The 23000-nt window shown below is 43.2% G+C and overlaps 1 protein-coding gene across 3 annotated transcripts in view; it reads right to left on the reverse strand.

The window, feature by feature from the left end:
• Positions 1-23000, reverse strand: part of ADCY2 (adenylate cyclase 2) — a 282866-nt gene that overhangs the window by 177360 nt on the left and 82506 nt on the right. For all 3 annotated transcript variants that reach the window (XM_078602107.1, XM_078602109.1, XM_078602110.1), the window contains exons 3-4: positions 17581-17778; positions 2468-2635 (exon numbers count right to left, since the gene is read on the reverse strand). In XM_078602107.1, the coding sequence (XP_078458233.1) occupies positions 2468-2635; positions 17581-17778 (366 nt within the window). The remainder of the gene's footprint in view (positions 1-2467; positions 2636-17580; positions 17779-23000) is intronic.

Below are 23000 nucleotides of genomic sequence, written 5' to 3' on the forward strand. Positions count from 1 at the left end.
AATCAATAACCTTTACGTCAGAAATGCATTTGCTAGCCCAATTAAACAAAGACAAAGATCCCCCGTATAGCCTTAACAGGCTGTTGGGGCAAGAGCTGTGAGTGAGTAGCACCTATGAAGGCCGGAACGGCACACGGGGGGCGGGCCAGCACCATGCTCGGACACAGACACATGCACACACAAAGGCAACGAACGGTCTTCTGTGTTGCCTTCTCGATTGTTAGAGCAAGTGCTGTTAGGGAGCACCTATTACAGCTTGGCATGGACCACACCACAAGCTGGTGGCATGGCCATGTATGTATGTTATATATATGTTTAACTTCTTTCACACCGTACGTAGCCAACCGCATAGAATCGGAGGTGTGGGGGAAGGACAACAAGCTAAACACAAAAAATTGTTCTAAAGAACTGAGTCTCCATTCTAGATTTAAAAGTGCATCGCTCCCAATGGCTACCAAATGCCAGAAGAAAGAGCGTTCCAGATGGCCACAGAAGTGCATCTGAGAGCGCGCGATGCAGCACCGTTGCTGGCCACAATTGTCTTACCACAGCGCTGATGTTGACACTGCCAACAGGAACTCAGTTAAGGCTGTGTAGAGGTTCAGGGGAGTTCAGACACTGTGCCACTGAAGTGATCTACGTCAGGGAAAAGCACCCAGGTATTGGGGATTGTGGTGTGCAGTGCATAGACAAATGGAGCACTATTCCTCATACACACACAGACGAGTTGGGCAAACACATGCACACACATCAACAGAACAACCACTGGAGTTGAAATAACACTCTCACCCTGAACAAAAATGTATACCTTATTTGATTTACTGTCTTTATCAACTTGCCAACAATTTTGTCCTATGCACAATTTTCTTTTGGCAACTATGTGGCTAAAATATTGGCAGCGTACAGCGACTGCAATAACCTAATGCATCTTCAAATACTCATTATTCAGAGCTGCTCTGGGCAAAGGCAGTAGCAATATGACATTTCGCTCTCTGTTATGAACATGCGCCGAACACACGGCTCCAAGAGCCACGTTCTTGCTCAGACGTGGCCAGGAAAAACCCATCACGGAACCAGTGGGGCATGAAAACCAATGTCATTTATGTGTGCACGTACGTACGTTTGAACTTTCTTCGCGCTTGCAACCGTGCTATGGTTGAACAAGTTCGTGACCATCAACGTAACAAAACGCAGAAGATGCTTCACCACTTTGGCCGTCAACGGACACCGCCTTGCAACTTGAAAGTACAACTTAAAATAGACGAGCCTTTCGAGCAGTGGGCAAGCGCCGCAGGGGTTGAACATGCGTGCGTTTAAGGCTGAATGCCCACATTATCACCTGCTTGGGTAACACCTGTGGCAAAATTGCTATGTTCCGTGAATACAAATTATATTTTGATTTCAAGAAAGTTTTTTTCATTTTTACTTTTGGTGCAAATATTATTATTATCACGGTGCTGTGAGTTCTCTACTCACAATGAAATTTGTTGAGATTTCAAATCATGCTCATGGCTAAACTCAATCCATCACTCCGTCAGGGTAGATCAAAATACGTACCGCTTTGCGCGGGAAGTACATATTACCTGCCTCATGCACCAACTTGCCTCCAGACAGATATGTGGAATTTCCACTGCTGAGCACCGGTCCACTTTGCATGTCATTTAGCTCGCATGAAGTGCACCGCTTAAAATCAATAAACAATGTTCATATCCTATTAATGTCAGTAAACGTACAACTTTGCGATTCATTAAATGTGTATGTTTTATTAAAAAATATACATGTTATAATTTGGATTTCTATAGTTTAAGGGTAGGTTAGACCAATCAGGACATACACGTGGAATTGACGACTGATTTTTCAAACTCACGACTCAAAGTCACTCAGATGGGTTTGGTACCTTCATTAAGACCAATATCAACAAATGAAGGACCAGTATTGAGCTGTCTCGATTTAAGCTGACACTAATAACGTTCACTGCAGTGACAGTAGAAATATTGCGATGTGTTTTGGGATTGTTGCATGCCGCTGTGGCATGTGCACAATGACGGTGAAGATGGCTAGCAGGATAAATGTAGTAAAATATAAACATGGTTATAAACTGAAGAACGTGCACATTTGTTGGTTTTAATATATATGAGGATCGTGTAGACTGTGATGCAAGCATCCTTAAAGCTAACCAAATCAATATTCAGGAAAAGTTAGGCACGTTCCGAATGAGGGAAGATTACAAACACAGGCATAGGATTGGCATTCAGAGGTTGGACAGCAAGGGGAATACGTGAGGCCAGATGCAGATGTTAGCGGTGCTGGGATTTTCCACGTAAACCCTGGTGGCTGGGTGTCCGGGCATCATTCGTTCTGTGGGCGTGGTGGCCATCAACAACGGTGGCCCTCGACGATGTCCTGATCCCCTGGCGGCTCCATGCACCGGTACAAAACGCGCAATCGGGGGGGTGGGGTCGTGTACCTGCAGAGCCAGGTGTGCCGAGGAGTAGGGATTGTCGCGCGTGGACAGGAAGCCACTGAGCACGGCAAGGTGCGACGCGGAGAGCACGGAGCTCGCCAGCACGGCCGCGTGCATCCCGAACGGCAGCATGGTGTATGTCACAAACACCACGAAGAGGAAGAAGGACACCTGCAAGCGGGCGCACACACACGGTGGCAAGGAGGCAGTGAGCAACAACATCGATCGGCAGTAGCACGTACACATTCATATGTGTATACAAACGTATGTGCACAAGGAAGACAACATTTAAAGATCCTCTGCGCAGCCTACAGAGGTTGTTGGGGCTAGTGCTGTCAGAGAGCCCCCTATGAAGGCCAACACGGCACACAAGGGGGTTCCAGCACCACACCCGACCACCTCTGTCTCCCCAGTGCCAATATTCACCCACCGCACCAGGTACTTATTTTGAGACTGAGTCTACCTAGAGGAGGTCCAGGACTGGTTCAGACAATCATCACTCGTGTTGGTGGTGGCCGTGAGCGGGAATCTAACTCGGGGTCGCAGGGTTGGTAGCGCAGCATGCTAACCACTGCGCCATCGCTTCCTACACACACACCCTTACCCATCCTCACCCCCCAATGTCACATCTCTCAGCCCGTGCTCACCCCTCTCTCCCGCCAACAATCACTCTCTCCGATTACCTTTCTCCTCTCTCCTGAGTCGAACTAGAGGGAGATCTTAGATCGGGTCAAGCATCACACGCGTACGTTAGCTGTGGCCTGGAGCGCAGTGCGCTAACCGCCACCGCTTCCCACATGCAAGCCCGCACATGTGCACACAAAGACAGAGATTCCCCCATGTAGCCTCGTGAGCACCAGTTTAGGACAGCATGGCATACAGGAAGTGGTGCATTTCGCACCACATCTAATATTCACGCTATGCACACGTTAATTATGTTGGGCTAAGGTTTACGGCTGAGTTGATCGTGGGGAAACCCCAGTAAAGATCTATACTCCTACCCCTGCTGCTCTTGGTGTTTACAGTCAGGAGTCGAGCCAGGTCATTTGGACCGCAGTGCAATAGAACTACATTTTCAAGGAAACATTTTTTTTTATTTTACCAGGTAAGGCCCGCTGAGCTATGTATCTCTTTTTCAGAAGCGACCTGGCCACAAATAACAGCTCAATGAAGTGGCTTTTTAGCCAAATACTCTAAACGCATGTTTCTAAATGTCGAGGGAAAAACAAGAGGTCCCGGAGAAAAATCAATGCGATCACGGGATGAACATGAAAACTCCAGATATACAGGCGTCAGGGTTGAACCCATGGCCTCCTGTATACCAGACAAGGGAGTTAACATCTCGCCACCACGGCACCCCAATGGTGCACCAACTACTGAGCAACTGCTCCCCCACTCGCGGACACAAGCACGCACACACGTGCAGAGCAACAATTCAATTAGGGCGAGTACTGCGTCTAAGGAAATACAAAGTCTAATGCGTGTTGGACACGGCTTCTTGCCTCAAAAGGCTCAAAGTGTTCGTGGCAGTGCACCGTGCTTGCACCACTGAAATTCCGCCTTCACATCCCGGCTACAAATAAATAATTAAGCAAGTGCACAGAAATCACAACAACAAAAACATTTATATAATCGTTTTCACCTATTCCAACGTGGTCCAACTCTGAGAGAGAAACTGCATAAATATTGGGCGACTCGCATGCAGCAAACAACTGTACATTCATCATGAAGGTACCCGATCTCGTGTTGGACAGGAGATGCTTCGCAGAAATCACTCCTACGCGATTTGTAATCATGTGACGACGCGATCAGGGTCCATGCCGAAGCCATTACACCTCACCGACTTTCCCTTCCCTTTCGCACTTCCTCAGACACGTAGTCGACACCGAACCCCCAAGGTCAACTCTCCAGAGTCTCACCACCACCAGCATCACCATCTCTGTCTTCAGGTCTTCCCATGATCTTATCTTATGCTTTATATTTATAGAGCGCCTTAGCTCAAGGCGCTTTACATAATTTTAAAAAACGGTAACAAAAATAAGAGTTATTTAGATGGCAAGGGGGTGTGCAAGGGCCGAGGAAGGAGTGACCGTAGCAGAGGGTACAAGGGGGTCACGAGAGGGCTATAGGGGAGGGATGGGATGGAGTGGAAGAGCGAGGGGAGAGAAAGGGAATGGGCAATGGAGAAGAGGTGAGGCTTTGAGAGAGGAACGAAAGGAGGTTAATGTACAGGAGGAGTTGATTCCAGCGGAGGGGTGCAAGGACGGAGAAGGATCGAAAAACCGGATTGGGCCCAGAGAGAAGGAGGGACAGAGAGAGACGGAAAAGATTGTGAACGAAGAGGACGAGAGGGGACATAGATGAAGATGACAGAGGCAAGATGAGGTGGGGCAAGACCATGGAGAGAAATTTGAAAAGCCAGCGGTGTAGTAAATGGGAAGCCAGTGAAATTGAAGGAGGAGAGGGCGAAGTGTGATAATTAAATATGAGTTTGAAAATAAACAGCGTGGAAGCATTTAGAATTTGTTGGTAGGGAGTGAGAGCGTAGGCAGGGAGACCAAGAAGAACAGAGTTAATGTTGAATGGATGCGAGCAGTAGTGGCGATGTGCGTGGAAAAACTGATGGCACAGTCAAAGATGACATCAAGGTTGAGGGCAGAGGAAGCGGCAGTGAGGGAGAGAGGAGGGAAACAGATGGTAGGAATGGCGACACGCCGGAAAGGGCCGTGTCAGTAACCTGCCTCAATCATTAACATGTCCCTTACATTGCAACCCTCCTTTCCGATTACATCAATAACAATTTGCAGTCACATTGGGACTTCCACGTTGATTACCCTTTCCTGCCATTTACTTTTTGTATCCCTTCATGCACCTAATTTCACAAGACCGTACACAGGTTAAAGACATGATTTTGGCTTTAAGGAAAAGCAAGCGGGCTTGGCCAGGACTATCCTCGCTAGAATGGGGATGGCAGTGAGGCGGAAACAACGGCGGTGTGGCAGCCAAAAGAGTCAATGCGTCCAACGGTAACGTCCGCTATGGAGATGGAGCAATGAAATCAGCCTGTTCAGAATTGTGCTTGGGTAGACTGTTACATCGCAGGATTGTGAGCGATGGATTGGGAGAATCCTTCATCCAGCAGTGGCTAATGATTATGATCATCATCATATTCAAAGGCCAGCATCTCCTTTTCTCCTTGCGTTTTGAAGCCTACCTCTCCGATCCATATGGAAACATATCCATCACTCCTGCTTCAAACTTCACCTCCACACAGCACAGTTGACATCTCCGCTTTCAGAAACCCATCGCCTTACCATTCCTGCAGTGTGTTTGTTGTTTGCCATTCATTCTTAAGTATAAACCCAAAATCATTATAAAAGGTAATTTTTACAATAATAAAAAGCATGGGGGTTAACACATTGCAGCAAATGAGAGCCTTGATAAAGTAGCGTGTGAGCCTACCAGGGAACCTGGGGTTTCGAGCTACAGGGAACGCATGCAGAAAACATTTTCTTCATGCTGGGAAATTGTTTCCAAAACAACCGGTCATGGTTGAACGGGTTAAACTCAATCAGTCGTGACTTACCCGTGCACCAATAAAATGATAAAGTATCCCAAAAGCTTCAAAGATGCTTCATATTGTGAAAAGTGTTTTTTTTGTTTTCGTCTCACATTGCAAATAAATGGGTTGCATTGCAAATACATTGGTAATCCTGGTTTCACTAATAGCACATCGCATTTATATTTGTTATCTGTGTGGCCAGGTGGCCAGTGATTTTAATGCACAACTCGCAATGGCAAGGGTGTGAGTTCACATCCCAGGTCGTGAGTTCAAATCCTCGTGAGTAGAATGCACAACTAACAATGGCAACGGTGTGAGTTCAAATACCGGGTTGTGAGTTCAAATCCTGGCGAGTAAAATTAACAACTCACAATGGCAAGGGTGTGAGTTCACATCCCAGGTCGTGAGTTCAAATCTTCGTGAGTAGAATGCACAACTAACAATGGCAAGGGTGCGAGTTCAAATGCCGGGTTGTGAGTTCAAATCCTTGCGAGTAGAATGCACGACTCACAATGGCAAATGGTGCGAGTTTGATTAGGCCCGCCATCCTTTTGTCGACTCCCTTTCACTTCCCTTGATAAAACGGCCACCACTTTGTGAGAAGTCAACGGGAGTCCAGAATGCTAATAGAGATAATGAAAGGAGACACTTCGGCTTTACCACCTGCACTACTAAAACACTGAGACATCTATCATATGCCAGCTGCTTGCCCAGTTGTCAGTGCTTTGGTTGAGACTGTTGTATGTGCCACTATATTTCACATCAAATGGCCATGCACGGGGCTGGAACTCAAAACCTCAGCAGTGCTGCCTCAAGAGCAAGGGTAGTCCTTGGTTGCAGTAAAGCCTCTCTAACCATCGAGGCTATGCAGTTGTGTCCCATGCAGTTGTGTCTCAGCTGTGCTGTGGGCAGGATACCAGTTGGAGGAACTAAAATCCAGCAAATTATCAATTAATTTTATTCTGACTTCCTGGAATTTGCTTGAAGATGCTTCACGCAGTTTCAAGTGAAACGTTTAATCGAATGGCTAAAATAATAATAAATGGAGCGTTGCCAAACGCGTGGTACCACGGGGCAACGCCATTTGTTTGGATATGTTGGTTGGTGGTGGGTCTTACGAGAATAATGTGGCCAGATAATTTTGTGGCCTGACCCAAGTCAAATATGACTAATAACATTGAGTGTGAAATTCTACTACCCGTCACGTTGATCTAAATGTAATGTGGCGTATTTTTTAAATGCGGTCTTTGGATGCCACGGTGGTATGTTAACTACGTCGCCTGGTATACAGGATGTCGTGGGTTAGATCCCAACCCTGGTGACTGTATATTTAGAGTTTACATTTTCTCCCTGTAGGCGTGTAGATTATTCTCCGGATCCTCCGGTTTTTCCCTCCACATTCATAAACATGCGTTAGAATATTTGGCTGATGTACATTTCCACGTGATCAGCCACTTTGTTGGGCTATCATTTGTGGCCAAGTCACTTTTGAATATGAGCTGTATATCTCAGTAGGTCTTACCTGGTAAAATAAAAAAAAATGTTCATAGTTTTATAGATTTAGGTGATGAGGTGGGGAACATCAACTCTCTGTACTTGATTCGACCACATGCGGCTGTCTGAATTTGAGCTCGGCTTCTCCTGCGCAAGCAATGGCTAATCCCCCCCCCCACCGTTAAGTGTTTTGATGGAAACATTTATTTGCAACAATCAAGCCATTCGAAGCAAAAAAAAACGGCGTATCTCTCGAGACAAATTCCACTTGCCATTTTCTGTGTGAATTGCAGGATATGAGAAAGGGGCAAACGAGAATAGGACGAGAGAAGGTGGCAGGAGTGACGAGTGGCGAGGGGGAGGGGTGTACCCATTTGTGTCAAGTGGGGGAGGTGAGGCAATTTGGATTAAGGAGGTTGGAGCTGAGGAGGCTGACAAGCGAGCAGCGAGTGGTGAGTGCAATTTTTTTCTTCGACCGTGCACGATGGAACCGGAGTGTACGAAGATAAACCTCAAGCGTACGTGAAGTTACCAGTTCAAAATCAACGCGCAGATATGTCAGAAAGATAATTGCCAACCCGTAGCCGTGGAGACGGCCGCCTGACGCACGTTGTGATCCCTGCGTGATCCATTAACTCCGCGCTCAAAATGGCGCCTTACAGGTGCCCTTCCCCCCCCTGCTGTGGCAACCAGCAATGCGCGATCTGACAGTCATTTGCTTTTAACAAAGGACCTCACTCTTGCGCCGCCCGATGGTAACACGGAGAGGAAATTGTAAAAAAAATCCCATAACGTTGAAGGAAAGAAAAAAATCTAATTAATGATGTCTACCATCTGGATAGTGAGATACTGTCATCCTGTCATCACTGCCCCTGTCATGCAGTATTAACCCGCCCCCCCTCCTGCCAGACACCACATCAGATACTCGGGCTACCTTTTATGCTGCTTAGCAAGCCCGAGAGTAATTTATAATGTATGTCGCTGAAACACTGATATATGCACGCTTCATCCGCCCTATTAAAATTTACGAAACCCCCTTTCTTCCTTTGTCTTTTGTTCCACACAACAAAGGCTGCTTGTGAAATAATGTATCTTTGCAATAGGTAAGCAAAAATACTTGAAACATTATTCATGGTTAAATAGTGCATATCATTTTGAAGTGGTAATTTCCCCAAATTGCTAAACACATTTCATGCAAAACTATTTCAGCGTGACTAAACATTATACCCACACATATATAGGCTAGCGATGAATTAATCGTTGGTAAAAAAAACGATCTTTAGAAATACAGATCCATTTGTCTCCAATCACACGACAATCATAGATAACGATCATAGATAACGATGTACCATAATGGAAATTTTTTCAGGTCAACCAACCATTTGAGAAAGCAAAATGTATGAAAGAAAATTACCATTGGCCGCATATCTCAGAAAATATGAATGCATTTTAATACCATTGTGCTTGGATTGCTGGATCATTAATATGAATTTGATTCCGTGGAAATTGATGAATTCATCCCCGCTTTAAAAAAACGAGGCTTAATAAAAACACATGAAAATTATCAAAATAACTTATGTAAATGGAAGAGCTTCACACATTGTTACTTTGTATGGCTCACATAGAGAGTAACCATTGGAGATTCACTTGCAAGTAACGGGCCAATTAATTGCTGTCTGAGAGTTGGTGAATTGCATATACACCCGCTGATTTATTCATCCACCCACTCAACCACTCACCCACGTGCTCACACACCCATCCACTCACCTACTTGTTGACCCACCCACTCACTCACCGACGTATTCACCCATCGACTCAGCCACTCACCCAACAGCTCACCCACCACCCAACTCACTCACCCATCCACCAACTTGCTCACCCACTCACTCAGCCACCCACCTACACACTCAGCCACTCATCGCCTTCAAATTTATTTTTGGGGTAGTACGAGGTTATACGCTCCATAGTTTGGAGTTCAGAGCCGCAGTCTTACACAGCATAGAGATTCTCTGATTCTCCACTTGTGCATGAGATAATGCAAGTATATGACCATGTGCGATAGTAATGGTATGGGGAGGCATTCATCCATCCAGCAGTGGATTGATCATGGCTAATGATGCTCACGACTATGACTCCTTGATCAAACTTTCAAAGCAAAAATTGTTATTGATTATCCAGGACTATCATAAGGAATTTCTATGATGCTGGTAGCCATTGATAACAAAAAATAGCAATATTCAACCACATTCTGCAAATTTTCTAGATTAGCGCAATGCTAATTTTCCCATTACTACCCAATCCATTGTAGCACTGCCAGCGCTAAACACAGGCTAGTTCCGGGTCAGGTGCTACAGAGTTAAACAGATGTGTGAGTGCACACGAGTGACAAAGAGGTCAGGTGGGAGAGTAATCACGGTTGGCATAGCGGCACTACAAAAAGACACCGCGCGGAATGCAAAATGTGATGGCGGAAAGGTACGAGGGAAAAAAATCGATCGGAGCATCCCCCACTCGGTCGGAGATCCATTATCCACCCTCCCCCACAGCCCTCTCCTCCGCCGCCACCATCATGCGAAGACGCGTAAACGGTGGCAGGTGATGTGTTTTACTCAGAGGGGGAGAAAAAACTCCTGCGAATGGGAGACTCAGAGAAGAGAATTCTTTTTGTTTGATTTTTTTTTCCAAATCTGAGACGTGCCTGCTTCTTCAAGGGTCCGAGAGTAATCTTGTTACCGGTCATCAAGGCTGCAGATATCCACTTAGCATCAAGGTTACCATTTTTAGACATCAAATAGGGCTGAGGTGGAATTACTGGAGGCTGAATGCATTTGTCGTAGATAATGGCTCAATGGCAATCTTTATTGCGAATTAGTTTGGCCGTGCGGAGGTGCTGTGGTTAATGTGCTCAATCCACAATTAAAATCCAAGTTGGTGGTCGAATCGGCTAATCGGTCTTCTGGGGTCAATAAGATGAGTACCACTTTGTGCTGAGTTGGTAGTGGATATCTTACAGAAAGACTGGCCCCTTGCAATACTCATTTGGAATGTACTCCCCAATGATCCAGAGCCACGAACAGTGGACGTGAGAGAATGGGCAATTACCTCCATGCTCATTTGAGTGGGGAGACACTTTTGCTTGAGCTTTTCGGGAGCGCTATCTAAAAACTAAATTCAGCAGTAACACGTTAACTTGGAATAAATAAAAAAAAAGGAACGGTGTTGGTAGCAGCACACAAGCAAACACACCACGTCCATCATTAACGCACTGCCTTGACAGGATAAATATAAAATAGGCTAACGTTTCAGACTTAACCAACGAGGAAGTGAATTAAACAACTTTACAAAAGGAAGCCGTATATGCTATCAGTGTGTAGGCCCTGGCCCGGAACCTATTACTTGTTAATTAAAAGTTAGTGTTCAATGATTAATGTGGTGAGCTTAAAAAATATGATTATAAATTGCAATTAGTGACAATAATAACATTTAAAATACACCGCAACTGCGTGTTATATTTTCCACGAGTTTTGGCTTTATTGTGTTTTGGAAATGCACACTTTGGACAAGTGGTTTGGAAAACACAATTTCCTGTTGAAACTTTTTGAGGTCCCCTTGGCTTGGATGTGCGATCTCATTACTATAACCAACTGAGGTTTCCTAAACAGATTTCTCCATTCAATACAAACTTCTATTGCACACATATATTTTAAACACTCTGAAAATTATGCAGAAAGCCCTTTGACCCAAAGCCCGATGTAATTTCCTTTCAGTGATTAAACTCATTACAAATACAGATATTTTAAAACATTTGATTCTTGAATATTTCTGCTGGAACAATCAACAATAGTTGTTGAACATTGTAATTGTGCTTGTCACAATTTAATTGTTTTATGAAATGTTTAATAATGCAGTCAAATATAAGACTTTCTACAAAAAACTGTTATATTATATGTCCATTGGAAATTAAACATGGTTGTAGAAACTATATTAAAAATTTTAATTTAAATCTTATTTAGAATTTTACGTTCAAAAGTTTATACATATCTATTTCGTGCATTTGAATATGTATGTACATTTCTATTCAATATCATGTTTAGTTCATATTTATATACTTTGTGGATTCATATTTGTATTTCTACCACAGAAAGACCCTGTCATATAAATGTGGAATTTCCACCACAATCTCTGGGCTGCCAATATAAATTATTTGTTGTTCCATTGCTCATTTTAGTAGGGGTGTACTCTGACTTGATCCTCTGCAATAGAATTTGCTGTCTCAATAGAGCTATCACTAAATTTAAATAATGTTATCGAAGGAACAAATATTGAACAAACCTTAAAATGGCCTCATGATTTGATTAATATATTTCAATACACGGCATCTTCATTTGAAGTGTTATCAGGTTTGATTTAACATTAAGTAAGGATCCATAAAATCCCGATTTTGTGTAAGTATGCATGTCTGTCTAGGCACCGAGTTTAGCAATACATGGAAACCCTCTTTATATAAAACGTATCAACATGTTTCACATGCAAGACACTACCAGCTGATAGATACAAATGCCCACTACTGATAAAATTGTGGGCACAATTATAAATAATTACATTTAAAACAAAATACATTTAAGGATTGTTTCACTATAAGCGTTAATATAAAGCACGTTCTTATCGATGTTCTCGTTGACAAATTGAATCATTGCGAAATCACATGCACAGGAATGCATTATATTCAGTGTGATGTCACCTCAAATTTTCTGGTCGAGAAATGGAAATATTTCCAAGAACATGTTGTGCTTCATGTGAAACATTTGAAATCCGCTGTTTGTGTCTCATTGACAGCTGTGCACCTGGTAGTTAACCTAATAAATCAGTCTTTGTGATTCCAAATAAGTCAAACCATTTCCAAGTTTGTCTCGCCAAGAGGTGACCCGTTGCTGGTGAGACTGGCCACGAGGCTATTCTGTTTTTGGTCAATATCATTACCAGTAATGCACTCTCAATTTCACTTGTGAGAGCATGCACACCAGATGCTGCCGATGGTGTGGCAGGATCACATTCTGAACCACCGTTTTGGTTTCCTTGGGTGTTGGTTTTTTTTCTTACAATAAAAACTTGATGACAATTTGAGCTCTGTTATGATAGTGTCTTGCATGTCTACATCGTTTAATTTGCCGCGTAATTTTTTATGAATTGCTTACTTCATACTGTTTTGTTGTGTTTGTAAAATGTCTTATGACGACATTTTATTATGAAGGGCATGATACTGAATAAAGGTGTATTGATCAATTAAGGTGCGGTCGCATTTAGACACTATATAAATTCGAATAGTTTTTGGTGGCGATGTGAAGGAGGAAATGAAATCCAACAGTTACTGTTTGTTTCTACATTCATGTCGGCACTATAGTGACACAGATTGTCGAGAATTTGCTTTACGATGGTTTACGTCTCCATTGCATTACAATTGTGTTATCGGCATCGTGTCAGGAAAGGAATTAATTTCCATTCGGAATTTTCACATGATGTCAGATAATGGCCCCAAAAAGATAACTACTTTGATTTGATTTTTAATTATATTTTTATTGGGCAATCAATGGAATTTCTTTTCATAAGCGTTCCAAGTATGAGAATAACCCTGACATTGTTTCCCCAAAGCTAAAACTGAAAAACCCAGATTCATGAAAAAAAATTCTCAGACCATCAACTCACTAAACTCGAGATTATGGTTTCAATACAGGTATGTGTGTGTATGTTGAATTTCTTTCGCACCATATGTAGCCAACCGTGCTAATCGGAGGTGCCTCCAAGCCAGACAACCCAGACACAAACCCACGACCTCAGCAGCATCAGCTCATCACTCCTACATAGGCATCATCCCCATGAGATACAAAGCCACCTCGAGACACAGTCAGACTCTATTTCAGAATGATCTTGCTGCTGGAGAAGCAAAGAAAAAAAGAGTGGGTGTGTCACCGCTTCACTAGTTTCCCCAGTAGCCACATCCATAAGGGTGGAGGCTTTACAAAAACATCAAAGGAAGCCAAAGCCACGCCAATCTAAATGTCCCTTAGATGGCATTTCCAGGCGCCGTGTTTGCTCTAACCTACTGCATGTGGCGGGCCTCATTTCCAAAGGGACCGCAATACATGAGTATAAAACGCAGTACAGTAGTGCACGCTAATTAACAACAAATAACTTCTAACTCGGTTTCCAGTCATTTTATCCCCAGCTGGATATACAGTGAGGGAAAAAAGTATTTGATCCCCTGCTGATTTTGTACGTTTGCCCACTGACGAAGAAATGATCAGTCTATAATTTTAATGGTAGGTTTATTTGAACAGTGAGAGACAGAATAACAACAACAAAATCCAGAAAAACGCATGTCAAAAATTTTATAAATTGATTTGCATTTTAATGAGAGTATTTGACCCCTCTGCAAAACATGACTTAGTACTTTGTGGCAAAACCCTTGTTGGCAATCACAGAGATCAGACGTTTCTTGTAGTTGGCCACAAGGTTTGCACACATCTCAGGAGGGATTTTGTCCCACTCCTCTTTGCAGATCTTCTCCAAGTCATTAAGGTTTCGAGGCTGACGTTTGGCAACTCGAACCTTCAGCTCCCTCCACAGATTTTCTATGGGATTAAGGTCTGGAGACTGGCTAGGCCACTCCAGGACCTTAATGTGCTTCTTCTTGAGCCACTCCTTTGTTGCCTTGGCCGTGTGTTTGGGGTCATTATCATGCTGGAATACCCATCCACGACCCATTTTCAATGCCCTGGCTGAGGGAAGGAGGTTCTCACCCAAGATTTGACGGTACATGGCCCCGTCCATCGTCCCTTTGACGTGGTGAAGTTGTCCTGTCCCCTTAGCAGAAAAACACCCCCAAAGCATAATGTTTCTACCTCCATGTTTGACGGTGGGGATGGTGTTCTTGGGGAAATAGGCAGCATTCGTCCTCCTCCAAACACGCCGAGTTGAGTTGATGCCAAAGAGCTCCATTTTGGTCTCATCTGACCACAACACTTTCACCCAGTTGTCCTCTGTATCATTCAGATGTTCATTGGCAAACTTCATACGGGCATGTATTTGTGCTTTCTTGAGCAGGGGGACCTTGCGGGCGCTGCAGGATTTCAGTCCTTCACGGCATAATGTGTTACCAACTATTTTCTTGGTGACTATCGTCCCAGCTGCCTTGAGATCATTGACAAGATCTGGGCTGATTCCTCACCGTTCTCATGATCATTGCAACTCCACGAGGTGAGATCTTGCATGGAGCCCCAGGCCGAGGGAGATTGACAGTTCTTTTGTGTTTCTTCCATTTGCGAATAATCGCACCAATTGTTGTCACCTTCTCACAAAGCTGCTTGGCGATGGTCTTGTAGCCCATTTCAGCCTTGTGTAGGTCTACAATCTTGTCCCTGACATCCTTGGAGAGCTCTTTGGTCTTGGCCGTGGTGGAGAGTTTGGAATCTGATTGATTGATTGCTTCTGTGAACAGGTGTCGTTTATACAGGTAACAAGCTGAGATTAGGAGCACTCCCTTTAAGAGTGTGCTCCTAATCTCAGCTCGTTACCTGTATAAAAGGCACCTGGGAGCCAGAAATCTTTCTGATTGAGAAGGGGTCAAATACTTATTTCCCTCATTAAAATGCAAATCAATTTATAACATTTTTGACGTATGTTCTTCTGGATATTGTTGTTGTTATTCTGTCTTTCACTGTTCAAATAAACCTACCATTAAAATTATAGACTGATCATTTCTTTGTCAGTGGGCAAACGTACAAAATCAGCAGAGGATCAAATACTTTTTTTCCCTCACTGTAAACGTATTTTAAGATATGAAGAAAACACACTCTTACATACAAAAGACAAAGAGATCTCCCATATAGCCTTTAACATACTGTTGGGACAAGTGCAGTTAGAGAGCAATCTACCAAGGCTGGCACGGCACACAAGGTAATGTGTGTCCAGATGTACGCTTGGCTGCCTTTGTATCCCCGGTACTGATGTTAGATACGAAATCAAGTACTTGTTGACAGAAAAGCCAAGTACATTGTTCCACCGATGTTGTACATTAGAACACTGGAACAAAGAGAGCAGCATTCTAAGCACTGCAGCAATACTCTCCACAAGGAAATTAAAGACAAAACTAGCAATACAACCTCCATAGAATGTTAGGAGAAGTGCACTTTAGCGAGCACCTATTAAGGCCAGAATGGCCACGAAATGGGTATTATGGCCAGCACCACGCCACGCCACCTTTGTCTCTGCAGTGCTCATGTTTACATACTGTGCCAGGCACTCATTTAAAGCTGAGTCAACCTGGATATCGCTTGTCACTTACTGATGGTTAGCCATGGCTGGGAATCAAACTCAGCTCACCGGGTTTGTCACGCAATCATTCGCACACATGCACATACACACATACACACAATTTGTGAACAAAGCCAGGCAATTCCCGTGTGGCATCTCTGAATATCAATGCTTATTCTCAAGGCACCAAGTGCGTCAGGACCTGTCATGCTCATCAAAACGCCCCTCTCTCTGTGCGTTTCATCATTGTCTCCCCCATCTATGCTGCCTTCAAATTTGTAAAAACGCTGCCTCTCTTATCACAGGTCTCACTGTTTAATAATGTATGGGACAGCCAGGTAACTCTGGAGGATCGTGATAGCCGTGTCACAAGAATGAGCCCAGTACAGCTGAAATCGTGGGGGTTTGAATCCAGATTTCAACCACCCTAGTTGGTGGTTTGAGCTCAGTCACCCATGAACGCATATGGGAAACAACATATGTGCAATGATTCCTATCATTAATTCCACTCATCTTTTATGGCAAAGAAGTTAGACAAAATCTGGACGCGTGACATGGCAAAGAACTCTTTGCAAAGTACAAACGAACCTCGTCTGGTGTTGGTTAAGAAGTGACTCCACAATGAGTCCTGTGACATAATCCTCCAGAGCATTTCTCTGCCATGCAAAGTGATGCTCTGGGGAATAATGGAGTTTCAGAAGGACATATTATAATGTGAACCCACGCACAATTCAGATATACTAGGCTCTATAATCCATATATATATACGTATATACAATATTAATGAGTGAACCACCAAGCAAATGAGTAACATTTAAATTTAATGACTCTTATTGAGCTGGGTGTGACTGCCCAGTGAAATCCATTATCTCTTGAGAAGCATTGCATGACTTTATATAAGAATCACAATAATAATGATTATATCCATTGCAATGTATTTACAGGGGCCATAGCAGGTTGGGGAGTGTGTGGATGGTGCAATATTTTCATTCACATCTGGGTCTGTTTCATGCCCTCCTGCCAGCAAAGCTTTCCGGCAGGGGCCAGGTGTACCTAGCCTGGTAAACAATGTGGTTACATCATTGCCACTTAGTGACATTTACTGCACTAGGGTGTTGACATTCGATTTTTTACCCTGTCGTTGGGCTCAGCTTTAGACGAGTGTCTGGCACTGTAGTAAGCACATTTATATTTCTAATTAGTATTTTCAATCGGACAGCTGCTCGAGACTATCCCTGAGTTTTACTTATCTGATTGACCCTGGAGGAATAATGGGGTGAGTTGATCCCTGACCATAATTTCAAAATTTCAACTTCCATCTGCTCCAACTGCCTCAAACTCTATTTAACCGTTTTTCATTCCGATGGTATACGTGTATGTCATCAGTTTTTTAAATAAAATAACTTTATCGGTTACATTTTCAGGTCAGAAGACGTACCGAGGCTCCCAGAAGGCCATGCGGTAGGGTGTGTGGCAGAGTTTGGCGCTGGCTATCACAGAGTGCGGTCGTGTTGCTACGGTTCTCTGCGGTAAGTGCAACGTCTTTAAAAAAGCGGCGCTACTACGGCTCTCTGAATAAAATGTACGCTAATAACCGCTCGCACATCCCGAGATTCGGCGGTTGAACGGGACATCCAACCCCGCAACTTTCAGACGTCTCGGAATGGGAAAGCGTTAACAACGGTAACAATGGTGACGACTGCGGCTCGAGGCGGTTTGACCACGGTGGGTGGGGGGGAATCGCACCGACCTGGTCCCAGGCCGAGACGACGCCTCCGCAGAACATGAAGAGGTAGCCCATGGCCACGAGGGTGGCCCATATGGCCAGGGCGAAGACGCGGAGGAGGCGCGTGAACACCGCCTCCACGCATGCCAGCACAAAGATGGTCAGGAACACGCCCAGTGCCGTGGCCACCGTCACGATGAACGCCAGGTGATTCTTCACTTCCTGGGAGAAAAAAAAATAAAGCAACTCAACAAACAAAACGTGGAATCGGAAATCGTGAGCATGCGCGGGTTGTGCAATGCTGTCCAACATTCGGATGCCATAATTTATTACCGGTAATTATTATTATTATGGCATTTGCATATTTGCTAATAATAATTTTAGCACTGGTTTGTATCAGGAGTTTTTTTGCAACGCTTTCATCAATGTGGCTGGTTTCCACTCAGGCAAGTCCCTAATGGCAAAGCAATTTTGTACTAGTTTTTGGCACATATTGGATCATCTCTATGAGCGTCCTTGTGACCCCCCGCATTATGAAGCAATGGGTAGCTAGATGGACGGACAGACAGAGCTTTCAACCTTATCTAAAAATGGATAAAATTATTATCAACATTTGACTTTGCTCCATTCTATAGAAGATGGTCTCCTCATCTGGATGGCAAAATTTCAACACATATGGCCTGGAGACAAGTGACTTATCTCTCAAAGTATTGTAGGGTTTCATGATAGATGACAACTATTTATATCTAGAAAAGATCCCATTAAGACGAGATGTCTCCTTTTTATGTTTGCATGCAGTTCATTATCAACAGATCATGTGTGTGCTGGTAAATCAGGCACCCACAGCACAGCATGTTTGCCAGGCTAGGTCATGTTTAGATAGGTGTAAGGAATACTGTGAGTGCACTCAACAGGTATAGTCGCCATTGAAATGGATATGGGGTTGTGCCCCATCGGTTATCTGTCAAATTGCAACAGCTGACACGTTCAGCCGAGAGCTTTGACTCACGTGATTGGCTGCCCCGCTCACGCACTGTTGTGTTGAGCCGTGAGTGGGATGAAGCTGATCGGTCAAATTATTTGAAGGGCTCAATGCCTGTGAAATTTCAAGTGTAGACTGAGGGCCAGTTAGAGACCCATTGGGGAATTATTTTGGGATTGATTGGCTAAGGGGATAGAATCGGTTGAGAAGGTTCGAGAAGACAGGGTGATTGGTACTTAAGGAATAGGGAACGGGATCTCGGATCTCACTTGGGAATGTAATCGATATGCGTTGTGTTACTGGCTTCAGTGAAAAGCTTTGTTAATTACGCTGTTGAGGCCTCCTTTACACTTGTGCAAAAACATTACATATTTGGCCTTATGAGACCCCCACAATGATTGATTGCACAACATTTGGTATTTCGCTTGATTTTTTTACAATCCTGCTTTGTCGATAAAAAAAGAAGAATTTCAAGACATCTCAGAAATAGTTACGTGATATCATAATGTTGCCAATTCTCTATCATGGGGTGATGCATTGCTCTGAAGTGAATCTTCGGCTCATGAAACTGATAGCGCAATTAGATTTTCAACTGGAATTTATGTTTTTGTTTTTTAAAGAACACAAATTTTTAGGAAAAAACTAGAGAATCAGGCAATGTCTCTTCCACATATAGCTGTCTCTCCGTCAAAAAATAAAAGTTTTTTTTTTACGCAACCCATCCGTTCTATGGCCTTCGGGAGTGCATAATTTCAGCAGAATTGATTCAGTTTCAGCACCAGTCTGGACTGGTTTTGACACGCGGCGTCTCATCAGCAGAGTAGGGGTTGTTTGCGAATCAATGCTGGCGAACTGCCAAGATCTAATTGGTGAGGACCCTCTCTTAAAGATGTTGGTCCTATTTTGAAGAAAAAATGACGAAATACATAACACAAAGTAATTATGAGCATCGTTGTGGAGACTACAAGTAACTAAAGCAGATACATTTAACATGTAGTAGGCTTTCGCGACCAATATTATCCATAATAGAGATTTTTGGGTTAGATCGCGTGCATATAAATGTGTCGTTTAACCTGCCACCACCCAACAGCCAATTAGTAAGATTTGTCACGTGAATAAAACATGCCAATGAGTTACTAGTACAGCATACCGGTTGTGTGTTAGAGAGTATTGTAAATGATGTGGGTATAAATTTCGATTTAAAGCTTTCGTGACTGCAGGGATTCATCTTGGTTCTTTCGGTAAAGTCACTAAGAAGGGAAATAATAAAATAATAAAAATAAAACATAATAAAATACAATTCTCACGACGTTTCGGCCACAACGCAAAAAGCCGTCCTCAGGTGAAGAACGCTGTCTTTCCGACAGACCTGTTCTTCACTTGAGGACGACTGCTTGCGTTATGGCCGAAACGTCGTGAGAATTGTTTTTTATTATGTTTTATTATTTTATTATTTCCCTTCTACGTGACTTTACCGAAAGAACCAAGAAGATGTGGGTATACTCTCCAACACACCAGTGTGCTGTACTAGTAACTAATTGGCATGTTCTGTTTACGTGACAAACCTTACTAATTGGCTGTGTTGGGTGGTGGCAGGTTTAACGACGCATTTATATTTACGTGATCTCACCGAAAAACCTCTATTATGGATAAAGCAGACAATACGTTTCGATTTAAAGCTTTCGTGACTGCAGGGATTCATATTCTTGGTTATTTCGGTAAAGTCACGTAGAAGGGAAATAATAAAATAATAACAATTAAACATAATATAATAAAATTCTCACCTGATGACGGCTGCTTGCGTTGTGGCCGAAACGTGAGAATTTTATTATATTATGTTTTATTTTTATTATTTTATTATCTCCAGACAATACGTCTCCTTCATATATCAGACAAGGAGAGAGATATGGAGATGCATTTGTCTGCTTATCTATGCTGTTACCTGTATATTCCACGACACTAATTATTATTTTGTGTTCAGCATTGATGAATGCCACTGTTCGTTCTGAAGAACAATTGAGAAGGCAGATGCCTATTGTTCCCAAATGTAGGTCACATTCACTCTGCTCCCCGCAAACACGAAAGACGTCAAAGTATTGATGGTTTTTTTTAGCTGCTGCTTGAAGTTAATTTCACACCTGCTGCTCGTGTTGCATTATTAGATGCTCCATCACCCAGCTGGCTAATGGCATAAGGTAAACGTTAAATTGGCATGATGTATGGATACATAATGTAGTGCTGTCGTGCCTCATATCTCTCCACTTCGTGTCTCACTGCATATATATCTGAGGCCCACGGAATTAATTAAAAAGCTCTCTGTATTATTTACCAAAAGCCTTTTTATTACTGTCATGGGAAAGTAAGGGGGAATTTATTATCAATTGAATAATACTGCAGAGAATACATTCCTGCCCCGCCCCCCAGCCCCACATTTATAGATTGGCAAAAAAACTACACGTTGCTAAACATCCAGCACAATTAGGCCTTACCCTGTCTGTCGTTTACAGCACTCTTGATAAAAAAAAAACTCTTGCTTTTAGCAAATGTTAAACTATGAAACAAAAAAAAACTATTTTTAATTTTACCAGGCAATGCCCACTGAGCTGTACAACTCTATTTTACAAGCAACCTGGCGAGCACAAAGGATCGCTCAACGAAGTGGCTTATCGCGTGAAAATTTAGAGCAGCCATATACTCTAAAGTCTAAATGCACGTTTCTAAATGTGAGAGAAAAACCGGAATTCCCGAAGAAAAATCCATACGACCACGAGGAGAACATGCAAACTCCAAATATACAGGCGTCAGGGCCTGGATCGAACCCATGACCTCCTGCAAACCAGAATAACATCTTGCCACCGTGGAGACCATTCGATGTTTGCATGCCCTATCCACCAGATGTCACATTCGAACACCGTCTTTTTTTCACGTAATATTTTTTTTACTTTTATGCTTCAGTTATCTGATCTCAAGAAAACGCGGTAATGGGGCATGCAAACCGCACCTCCGATTAGCACGGTTGGCTGGCGTACGGTGCGAAAAGAAGCTTTTGGTTCTTTCGGTAAAGTCACGTAGTTAGAAATAAAATAAAACAAATCACAACGTTTCGATCGTAAGCGGTCGTCATCAGGCCTGATGACGACCGCTTTACTGAAAGAACCAAAGAGTATGTTGCGAAAGAAGTTTAACATACATACAGTACACATACCTACAAACATGTGCAGTAACATTGCTGTCACGTTATGCATATCTCTTTTGCCCTGCTCTTGTAGCACAGATTTGTACAAATTGAAGACAAAAATTCACCTTAAAAAAAGGGATTTTTTTGCGACAATGGTGTGGCATGCATCATGCAACTCGACAAACCAATCAGCATGTAGGCACCCATATCTCCCATCTGGAAGCTCTCAGACCGGTGAGTGTGCAGGTATAGAAGATTGATTCCGCTCGTAAATTGCACGTAATCCACCGAGTGTGAGAAAGTCAAACTAAGAGTTGCACAGAGGTGGCTTCATAAGGTCACAATGGATGCACCACAGCCCTGTGCCAATACGACTGAGAACCCGGATTTAAATCTGGGCATTCACCTGTGACTAAATCGCATTCCTCAAGCCGAGCAAGTTGAAGGTATAAGCCCAACCACCAAGCAATGTAAAATGTAAACCCTATCGTTTTAAATTTAGCCGACAAGATCCAGCTACAGCCGCAAAAAAAGGTTGTGCTTGATTACACCGTGTAACAAATGTTTTTTTTTTCTTCCTGGGTAGTAAGTATTATTTCCAAAGTGCTTCTGCCTCAAAAGTACAGAAAATGCCTACTATTCCCCACAAACTTTGCTTTTGTGACCAGGACATTGATATTTTGAAATCTACCTATTTAATTTTCAATGAGATAACGTGTGCATTAGTGTTATTCCTTCACGTAAAGTCCTGATCACAAAAGCAAAGTTCGTGGGGAATAATAGCCATTTTATATACTTTTGAGGCATAAGCAATTAGAAAATAACACTTACTACCCAGGTACAGAAATCGTGTTACATAGTGTTATCTTGTGATGTGCACTTGTGGCAGGGCATACAAAAGGAGTGCCACTTCGTGTTGCTAAGAGGTCTAGTGAAGAGACTGCAGATTTAGTTCTTTGACTTCATTTTCCAGGTTCTGTTTACCACCACAAGACAAGCCTATGCTTGCAAAAATGAGATCTAAATGGAAATGTATTTGTCTCAGGATACAACAGAGAGAGCACGATTGGAATATAATTAGGGGAGGGGAGGCGTTAACCAAATCACAAGTGTGTGGCGACCCGTGATTACAGATGGTTTCATAAGCGTAACAGTCTTAGCCCAGTTGCCCAGAGCTGCACCAAAAAAAAAACCCACCAATGAATTAAAAGAGTGTGTTCAAGCTCCAAATGGTACATTATACACAACGATGAACTGTACTCTGTATCACGTGACCGACATACG

The sequence above is a fragment of the Lampetra planeri genome, chromosome 17 (assembly GCF_965212315.1).
Source record: "Lampetra planeri chromosome 17, kcLamPlan1.2.h2, whole genome shotgun sequence".
NCBI classification, from domain to species: domain Eukaryota; kingdom Metazoa; phylum Chordata; class Hyperoartia; order Petromyzontiformes; family Petromyzontidae; genus Lampetra; species Lampetra planeri.